Below are 11,185 nucleotides of genomic sequence, written 5' to 3' on the forward strand. Positions count from 1 at the left end.
TACTTCACAAGTATTTTCAACTTAAGTTTTGAATACTTCATGTATATATTTATAAAAATAAAATAGCAAAAAATGTGAGATTCTTTGATAAGTCTAAAAAATCCAGATTCAGTTTAGTGTAAACTTAGTAAGAAAGACACAAAATAGTCAAAATTTACGTAATATATGCTAAAAATAATTTTATTGTAAATCAAGGATGAGAGAAAATATTAAAATTAAGATATTATTATAAGATATTATCTTTTAAAAATATTTAAAAATATTGTATATTATTATATATCTTTTAGACATATATAAAAATATATTTTAAGAAATAATATATTATAATAATATTCTAATAGAAAATCTCGAAGATACCGTAGCAAAGTCGATTTGATTTTCCCTCTACTACAAACATAACCTACATGCAAACCAAAAAATCATCAATCAACCAAAAATATTTTCAGAAAATTTTCAGAACCCAAAATCCTTGGGTCCAAGATACTTTTCGACCTAACTTTTATGATTTAAAACTTTTGAAAAATAATAAAAAACCACAAACATTTTTCTTTTTGAAAATTAAATACAACTTTTCAAGAAATAAAAATGAAAGAGCTGTCGATGAAATTGACTCATTGGACCTCTCGGAGAAGGATATAATCTCCAAACATATTAGAAGAAAAAAAAACAAAGGCATGAGTAACATTAATAATAAAGCTGCCTCAAGATTTTCATCCTCCTAAAAGGATCTGCAGCTTGAAGTAGGATAAAGCTTATAATTTTACACAATAATTTATCTAAACCATATTTAAAATTGAAAATTGAAATTTCAAGGAAGCTATTGAAGATTTTGACGGGAAATAAAACTCATTTGCTCAACTCTTTTCCAATATTTGAGATTAGTTAATTATATTCTTGGTTTTCTTTTTTATAGTATCACATATTAAATTATTTTATTCATAATTTACTATTCTCAAACATCCATTATATTATCATAGTTTTGACACTTTGGTTTAATTAAAATTAATTAAGAATTATTAAAGATTTCCTTTTGTTTCGAGCTAGACAAGGCAATTGAGCACCATATTTCATGTATCTGCAATTTCTTTTTTACATTACAGTTTTGCTATCACACACACACACATATATATATATATATGCATGCTTAGCTTATCGAGAGGGACTAGGCAAACAACTAACCGTAGAGATGCTAAAGCTATCCCTTCTTTCAAGGTTCAAGCTCAAGGCTTCGTCAGTGTACAATTGTTTCACATTTGATTTTTGGTTGTCAATCAATTTCGCTAAACTTCTCTTCGCATTTGATCTAAAGGGGCATTCCATTGATAGGAACCCATCCACCAGGTGTAGGTAAGCTTCCAAATCATGACAACATGCCACATCAGCATTTGGTTTTAGATAAGGTGACATTTTAGTATCAACCTTTAGTTCTGTACCGACATGGGAGTATGCCCATGGATTGTTGTTTTCAAGCATGTTGAACACTCTAGCAAAACTTTCATTTCTTTGTTCTTCTTCAAGTTTATCTGGATCTTGTTTTAATCTTCCGTCAATGAATACACCTGGAACTTTAGTGATTAAATCTTGACTGTTTACTATTCGTAATACCTTAACATTTTTCTCATTAAGTCGATCGGCAAAGCCTTTATTACCTACTCGAGGTCCTCCAAAGGAAAACACAGCCATCGGGGGCACTTGAGGCGCACGTGAACTTATTTCATCGGCAACTAAAAGAGACAGTGCCGCACCAAGGCTATGCCCAGTGATTGTAATGCTAAGGTTCTCTCCTTTGTATATTTCAGTTAACCTTTGAACTTCATCAACCACTGATTCAGCCAAGCTAGGGACGTGAGCTCCGGGTGTTTTGTGCAAGCTCAAGAATCCACATCCAACCTTTTGGGTTGGGTCATCGGATTCAGAGATTTCAACCAGTTGAGCCCTAAAATTCTCCGTCCATTCCAAGCACGTAGCGGTTCCTCGTAAGGCAATGACAATATCCCTCCTTCCCATGCGTTGAATCTCCCTCTTATCATCACAAACCGCTACGAACCCCATCCAACTAGACTGTTGAGTCATCCACCCAAGGTTGGGAGCCACGTCGTCCACCCATTGCGGCAAACCGACCGATGAGGTGGCATAAAGGCTCTTGGTCACCTTGTAAGACCGTTCGGGCAACGACACATGTCTCGGTAAGGGAGCCTCGTCGGCTGACATGGCGGGATTGGAATGGAAACAATGGTAAGCAGCCTGAACAAATTCCCCATATCGAACCACTTCTCGCCTTAGATTCTCATCGAGCGGGTCGAGCAAACCAGACCAATCATGGCAACCGTGATACTCTCTCCAACGAGAGCCGAGGTTGTTCCTTGGAGAATATTCCATGGTTTTGGATAAAAGCCGCTGAAGCCTATTTAAATTACGCGGAGACATGTCGTCAGCGGCACTCATTTCAGGCCAAATCCTCGAAAGATTAAGCCTTTCCAGTAAAACCTTACCTTTAGTCTCCACCGACCCATTACTGCATCCTTTCACAACTCCTTCTGGGCCGGTTTGGTTTGTTTTCTGGAGGAGTTTCTCAAGGTTGGATAGGTGCTGCCGAGTCGACGATGGTGCTGCTGATGAAGAAACAACTGGGTTTAGAGTTGAGTTGTTGCACATGAAGCTTGCACGTCTGGGATGAAAGACGTGCAAGTTTGGAGCGGGAAGAGTCGAGCTTATTCCGGTGTGCATTGAGATTAAACTGTGAATAAATAAACGGAAACGGTGTCCGGAAAAATGAAAGATTAGCTAAAACTGTGGAACAGCAAAAAGTGTTAGTCTAAGGCCTAAGTGGGATGATTGCAGATGGATGAGTATATATAGACCAAAAATTCCAAGGAATACCCATACTTGATTCCATAATTACAGAATGACAAAATTACTGTTTCCCCATCGTAGGGTATATTCTTAGAAAAGTCGATCAATTTGACAGGAATTTGACGGAAAGAGCCTTTGGGATTTGCCTGGTGAGTTAACTATAAGCAACGGTGTTTTTTTTAGTTTTCAGTTCTGACCCTTTTGTTAGTTGACAATGCTTTTACTTTAGTTATTTTATTTAGACTTTGGTGGCAAATGGTAGTACTTTCGTGTACGAGTTATAAATAAAGTCAAGGGAACTACGATTCTGTTTTCTTACCAACAATTATTTTATAGAAAATTTGGGATATTTTTATTATTAAACCAATAAGTTTGTGTTTTATTTTTGTTTCCAATGTCATCTATGAGGTAACTTGTTTGCCTCACCTCACCTCACCTCTCCTCTCATTTTCAACTTTTATTTCTTTTTCCTAAAGTAACATAATATTCAAATATACAATTTTGTAAAGTAACCTTGGAGCTTTGCTTTTATCAAGTTGGTCATCCAATGCAAATTTCATTTTATAACATATGTCAATGCCATTAATTAAAAACAAATCTCTAGTTTCCAACTCCAAATTTACTCCAATATAAATTATTACTTCAAATTCATTTTATTCTTTTTGATGTATAAGAAAAGAAACTCACTCATATTATTATTTTTTTAAATTATGTAACAATTTTGTGTTATTTTAAATTAATATTTAAAATAATTTTCTTTATTAAAATTTTAAACATAAATAAATGACATACTGTTTCTGATGTGATTCACATAATTAAAAAATAGGTTAATTGAGTTGGACACTATGTTTATTTTATTGTTCAAACCCAGCATGATATTTTTTGATTAAACCATTTCAAATTTAAATAAGATTATAAGTTTAGAAAAATAATCAGGAAATTTTTTTTCCTTCACACATGGTTGGGAAAAACTATACAACTCAGAAAAGATAGATTAATGCTGGAAATATTCTGGTCTTTTGTTTTTCGTTTTGAAATTGTCTATAGATAATTTCAAAGCTCACAAAGCAAGATCGTCGTTTCCTCTTATTTTCCTTTTTCAAAACATTAACAGAAAGTTAGGGTATATATTTGATAATAATAATAATAATAATAAGGGATTAAGGAGCTTAGGCTAAAGCAACGCAAACTTTGAATTTGGAATACTGAGTTTTCTCATTGAAACCTTGAAATGAAGACCAAAAGAAAAACAGAGAAATTCCAGTCAAACAGCACTCTCTCATGTTCATGTATAGCTTTTGATTTTTGCAATCTCAAATATGACTAATTTTCGAAAATAATCGTAAACTTTAAGGTTTGAAATCCAAATGTATTAGTTGTCACTTCTTAAGGATTAATGTATGAAATAGAAAAAGTTTATGTGGACCTAAATGGGATTTTGTTGAAATTTCAATGTCAAATGTTGTGAAATATGTTTCAAATTATGAAGGTTCCCTCTTGTTTCCAAAACACCGAAAAGTAGTACAAATTTTATTTCATGTTACCAAAGGAAAAACGTGATGACCTTGTTGATTGTGGGAGTTTCTGTCGTAGGCCATTCGATACCTCACCTCCACTACTCACTTTACTCTCTAAAACTTGGTGATTTAATTTCTATCTTGTATTTTCTATATTTTAAAATTTCAATCCTCATCAAATAATATATATTAAACAATTCCATTATTCCTAAAATTTGATGCGATAAATATATCGTTATATGTGTAATATCGTATTAGCTTATTATTTTCGTATATTACTCACTAAAAATTCAATTAATGGTTGCCATTTGCATCTAAACTAAAATTTCAAATTCCGAAAAAGTATAAAGACTTAGAATGATACAATCAAAGAATATGGACTAAAAATATAACTGTACACATAATACATAACTAGTAATTGAATTTAACCAAGCGGATTGAAAAGTACATGGACTAAAATTGACCAATTTCAAAAAGTATAGAAATTAAAAATGATCAAACAAAAATACAAAAACTAAACCCATAACTTCCGTAAACTATAAGGACTATTAGTATAACTAAGTAACAGTTAGTTAGTTATCAGTTGTTAGTAGTTAGTTAGATGGTTAGTCGGTTAAACCTATTGCTATAAATGTGTGTACTGCACGTATGATTCAGATAAGTTCAATAATAACAATGCTTGTTTTGTGAATATCATAATATGGTATCAGTTTTTCTTTCTTTTTGGTAGATCTCTGAGGGCCTGTGTTCTTATGGCATTTCCTACCAGTCCGTCTCCTGTGCATTCTGATACGCCTGGAATGGCATCTAATGTCTCTGAAGCTGCTGTTGACAGCCGATTTATTACTGTCAAGAAGATTAATATTTTGCTTGATGATACTAATTACTTGCTATGGCGTCAGCAGGTGATTTAGGCAGTTAAAACTCACAATCTACAACAGTTTCTTGATTCTAGTACGACTCCTCCTCCTAGACAGATTCTGAGTGAAGATGGTGTTCTTCAGGATAATCTTGCTTTTTCAAGATTTCAACAGCAAGATTGTGCTTTAGCCTCTTGGCTGTTGTCGTCCGTTAGTGCAGCTGTCTTACCGCATCTCATTGGATTGGAATCTTGTGCTCAAATATGGAATGCAATTGTTGCGGTGTATGGTAGCAAAACCACCTCGCGATTAATGTCCTATCGCAGAGCTCTCCATTCTCAGCGAAAAGGTGAGCTGTCCATGAAAAATTACTTGATGAAAATTAAAAACTATTCTGATAGTCTTGCTAGCTGTGGTGAGGTAATTAGTGATCAAGAATATATCACTGCCGTTCTTAATGGTTTACCACCGGACTATGAAGCAATTATTGCTATTATTACTGCTAGCCAAGTACCTTACAGTATACAAGGAGTAACTACGATCTTGCTTGATGCTGAAGCTAGACAAAATGTTGTTGTGAGTGAAACTCCCAGCTCTGTTAATCTTGTATCTCATCAAGAGTCAACCTCGGTGCCTGAGACTGTCAATACAGCCAACTATCGTCCCTCATCAAATGGTAGAAGTAGAGGGCGTGGTCACTCATTTGGATCCCGTATACAATGTCAATTGTGTGGTAAGTCAGGCCATCTTGTTGATCGGTGCTATCATCGATTTGATGCATCGTATAAAAATATTGGTTCTAGACCTTCTATGATTCCTCAAGCAAATATTAGTATGTTTGGACATGGTGTTGCAACTGCCTCTTGGCCACCATCTGTACCTACTACCTATGTGTGCCCAGTTCAAGTCCATCACCGGGGGTCGGGTCCATCTGTCTCAACTGTTAATTGGAATAATCCATTTGATGCATCTGCTTCATTGCACTCTGGTATGTCTCCCAATATATCTTTTAATACAGCTTCAATGCCGCAAGCCTATGTTGCAACTCCTGCAACGGTAGCAGATAATACGTAGTATCCCGACTCTGGGGCTACACATCATCTGACGAATTCAGCATCATCCTTAGGAGAACCTTTGGCTTATAACGGTCCAGGTAAAGTGTATGTGGGCAATGGTACTGCTCTACCAGTTCTGTCTATGGGTCAGTCCACACTGTCTACTTCATCTCGACCTTTATATATGAAGTCACTGTTACATGTGCCTGGTATTACTAAAAATTTGCTATCTGTCTCTAAATTCACAAAGGATAATCAAGTAATGGTTGAGTTTTATCCTACTCAGTGTCAGGTTCGTGATCTCAAGACTAAGCAAGTTCTCCTGAGTGGTTTAGTGCATGACGGGCTATACAAGTTACATTTAAAGGGTTCGGGTGCATCAATGACAGCTGATGGTCCTTCTCAATGTTTTACTGCTAGTACAATGATCCCGTTAACTGTGTGGCATTCTAGATTAGGACATCCATGTGATGTAACTCTCAAGAAGGCTTTAAATCATTGTAACATTCAGTTTGAAACTAATAAAAATGTTTCTTGTTGTGTTGCATGTCACTTGGGTAAAGAGCGTAAGCAGCCTTTTTCTCGATCCTTGACTGAGTATACTGCACCTTTACAGCTCGTTGTGGCTGATGTCTGGGGGCCAGCTCCAGTTGTGTCAAATGGATTTCGATACTATGTTGCATTTACTGATGCTTACTCCAGGCATACCTGGCTTTATTTCTTGCAGAAAAAGTCCGAGGTTCTTACTGTATTCCCACTATTTCATCGTCAGGCTGAACGTGTCTTGGGGTGTAAACTTAAAATGTTACAGACAGATGGTGGAGGTGAGTTTCGCGCCTTGAAGCCGTATGTGTCTCAACAAGGAATTATACAGCGGTTTACCTGCCCGTATACATCACCACAAAATGGTCTTGTTGAGCGTCAGCATCGCCAGATCGTTGAAGTTGGGTTGTCCATGTTGGCGCATGCAGCTATGCCAGTCACTTACTGGAATGATGCATTCAGTAGTGCTGTTTATTTGATTAACAGGTTGCCTACGTCTTCCCTTGGCATTTCACCTTATGAAAAGCTGTTTCAGACTAAACCAAACTACTTGTTCCTCAGAGTGTTTGGTTGCCTCTGTTTTCCATGTCTTCGACCATTCAACACGACCAAACTGTAATATCGGTCAACACCGTACACGTTCTTAGGGTATTCTCCAAGTCAGAAAGGGTACCGTTGTCAGGCTGCTGATGGGAGGATTTATGTCTCTAGACATGTCACATTTCATGAGCACGAGTTTCCTTTTTCAACTCTCAACTGTAAAGTGAAAGGAGCTATACCTAATGCCACTCAAGCAAGCTCTAAGCTTGTCGTGGTACAGCCGAATTCAACAAGTAAAGGAACTGGTCTTAGACGACGTCCGGATGTTCAGTTGGCTCGTGATCAAGGTGTCTCGACTTCTAGTCAAAGTCAGCCCGTACAGGTGTCATGTGACCAGGCTGGGTCAAATTTGTCTGGTTCAAATTCTTGTGAACAGGCTGGGTCAAGTTTGTCTGGTTCAAATTTATCCAGCTCTACTAGTAGGCCCGTCTCTATGGAATTTCAGAATCTCCCAGTCAACACTCATGCGATGACGACTCGCAGCAAGGCCGGAATTTTTAAACCGAAGGTCTACATGAGCAAGGTTGATGGCTTGGTGAATAACTCACCAACTGATATCCATGATGCTATGCAATATGATTGTTGGCGAGGAGCTGTTCAAAATGAGCTGCAAGCACTTATTCGCAACAAGACATGGGAACTTTGTCCTATGCCTGCTAACAGGAAAATCATAGGGTGCAAGTCGCTGTTTAAAGTGAAGCATAAAGCTGATGGGACGATTGAGAGATATAAGGCCAGACTAGTGGCAAAGGGGTTTTCTCAACATGCAGGTTTTGATTTTAGAGACACTTTTAGCCCGGTGGTTAAGGCGACTACTATCCGAACAGTTCTCGCCATAGCAGTTATGAAGGGATGGCCCTTAAGGCAAGTTGATGCGAACAACGCATTTCTCAATGGAAATTTGACAGAAGAAATCTATATGGATCAACCACCAGGATTTGAAGTTGTCGGTGCCAATGGTCAGAAGCTGGTCTGTCGTTTGACTAAGGCCTTGTATGGTCTTAAGCAAGCTCCCCGAGCATGGTTTCAGACCTTGAAACAGTACCTTGTAAACCAACTTGGTTTTCGAGCATCACAAGCTGACTCTTCTTTATTCATTCGAGGGTCTACTGATAATCTAGCATTACTCATGGTATACGTAGATGATATAGTGGTGACCGGTAGTTCAGTTACTGAAATTGACAAGGTGGTGTGTAAGTTGCATGAAAAGTTCGCACTTAAAGATATGGGCAGGCTCAATTATTTTCTGGGCATTGAGGTACAACACACAAGTCAAGGCTTACGTCTAACTCAGAAGAAATATGCTGCAGAAATTCTAACTAAAACAGGCATGTTGGGTGCGTCATCTACACCTACTCCCATGGTGAGTTCTTCAAAGCTTGTTGCTTCAAATGGTGATTCATTGTATGCAGATATTCATTTGTATCGTAGCACAGTTGGTATGCTTCAATATTTGTGTGTTACACGGCCGGATCTAGCCTTCTCGGTCAATAAGTTAAGTCAGTATATGAATGCTCCGAGTGAGGCTCATTGGAAGGCTGTTAAGCGAGTTTTGCGGTATCTTATAGGTACTATGAATTATGGGTTGTTCTTCAGACCAGGGAAGTTTCAATTAGTTTGCTATTCTGACGCCGACTGGGCTGCATCTGTTGATGATAGAAGGTCTACTTCTGGCTATGTAGTTTACTTGGGACAAAATCCGATTGCCTGGTGCTCCAAGAAGCAAGCAGTGGTCTCCAGGTCAACTTCTGAAGCTGAGTATCGAAGCCTGGCAAATTGTGTGTCGGAGTTACTTTGGATTAAACAGTTGATAAACGAGATTGGCATGGAAGTCTGTCAGGTACCAGTTGTATGGTGTGATAATACTTCTACCGTAAGCATGGCTGCAAATCCAACTCATCATGCTCGGATGAAGCATGTGGAGATTGATCATCATTTCATTCGGGAAAAAGTTCTGGATGGTATGCTTCAAGTTAGTTTTGTTCCATCAGCTAGTCAAATTGCTGATGTTCTCACCAAGGCTATTCCACCTAAGAAGTTTGCTGAGTTTCGACAAGGTCTGCAAGTTTGTGCTGCTGATGAATGTTTTTCAAACAAAGAGAACCAGAAGAATATTAGTATAACTAAGTAACAGTTAGTTAGTTATCAGTTGTTAGTAGTTAGTTAGATGGTTAGTCGGTTAAACCTATTGCTATAAATGTGTGTACTGCACGTATGATTCAAATAAGTTCAATAATAACAATGCTTGTTTTGTGAATATCATAATAAGGACTAATATCAAAATTTAACATACATCGTTGTTGATAAACACAATTAGGGCAATATACTACATGTCCAAAATTCTCTAAAGTGCTCGAAGAAAAACACTGATATTACGCGTATACATCCTTGAGAATTTTCTTTTTGCGGGTTCAATACGAATATCGTGATCGAAAAACATTAGTGCCGATGGTGGGAGGGGACCAATAAAAATACACCCACATGATCGTGATGCTCGTATACACTTTAAACGAATATTTATGTGATTTATAAATGTTTTGAACCTGTCGTCGGTCCACCGACCAGACGTGTTTGTTTGTATAATTTGTCATCATTTTCTTCGTATGGTTGATATAAAAGTATTACTGAATAAAGTAAAAAGAAAAGTTGGTGTTTTTTTTTATTCTAATTAAATTTCATTCACATGTACTTGTTTTATCCATTGTTGAGACTGAAAAAAGGTTCACTCAAGAACACGGTTGAAAATAATTTCGGATTATTATTAAAACAAACCAAAAAAGAAACACCTATTTTTTGCACACTTCCACTATATATCCATTTGTTTTTCAAACGTGTTTGTCTTTCCCTTTTTTGAGATTCACAAAACCTAACATCTAAATTTACATCCCTCATCTATACTCATTGGTAATATATTACGTTCAATATATATATAATATTGTTTGTAATATAGTATTAAAATTTTCTATCATAACCCCAAATTATAATTTTTATTTTTGATAAAAATTATGATTTGTACCAATCATATAGGTTGATTTGCCTCATTTGGCTCTTGAATGATGTATATTGGCCGCTGCATTATTTATTACAATAGATAGAAATAAAAATTATAAAGATTGAGTAAAATTTTTTTTTGTAAGAAATGAGACATCTCTAAAAAATAAGTGAAAATTTTTCTTCTCTTTGCTAAAAATAAGTCATGAGAATGACTAAATATTATTAATTGAGCCAATTTATTGCTAATTTATATACTAAAACATGTATAAAAAATAATACGCCTACTAAATGTAGCATAAAACTTACCAGTACCAATATGTACCGATTGTAGTTAAAAACCCTGCATTCACCCATGAAGTACTCACTCCCTAAACTTATATACACTCGCGTCAAATTTATATGGAGAGATGATAGAGTTTGAAGGCATTGAACCCTTTTGTTCTTCTTATTGGTGGTTTGAAGTAGCTGTAATTGACTTTAGAGAGAGTTGGAGTGAAATAAAGAGATGCAATTAAGACATTGATTCACAGCCATCATGTCTCCCAACTCAGGGGCAGAACCATGTGCTTAGATTTGCACAGTGCTATACTGCAACTGCATAAGTCTTTCGCACATTTCACACTCCATTTAATATGTTTAATTAATTGAAGCATGCATTTGGTGAAAATTGGAAGTTCTTTGGCCGTCATTCCTTTCCACACCTATGTTAGTTGAATTGGAGTAAATGTTAGTTGGATTCGAGTAAATGAGAATAAATAAATTC

At 36.4% G+C, this 11,185-nt stretch overlaps 1 protein-coding gene across 1 annotated transcript; it reads right to left on the reverse strand.

Moving 5' to 3' along the window:
* Window positions 1-1,031: 1,031 nt before the first annotated feature.
* LOC107929347 (phospholipase A1-Ibeta2, chloroplastic) lies at window positions 1,032-3,099 on the reverse strand. Its single transcript, XM_016860744.2, has one exon. It carries the CDS (start codon window positions 2,725-2,727, stop codon window positions 1,150-1,152), a length of 1,578 nt encoding a protein of 525 aa, XP_016716233.2. The 5' UTR covers window positions 2,728-3,099; the 3' UTR covers window positions 1,032-1,149.
* Window positions 3,100-11,185: the final 8,086 nt, after the last annotated feature.

This window comes from Gossypium hirsutum, chromosome D08 (genome assembly GCF_007990345.1).
Source record: "Gossypium hirsutum isolate 1008001.06 chromosome D08, Gossypium_hirsutum_v2.1, whole genome shotgun sequence".
NCBI lineage: Eukaryota > Viridiplantae > Streptophyta > Magnoliopsida > Malvales > Malvaceae > Gossypium > Gossypium hirsutum.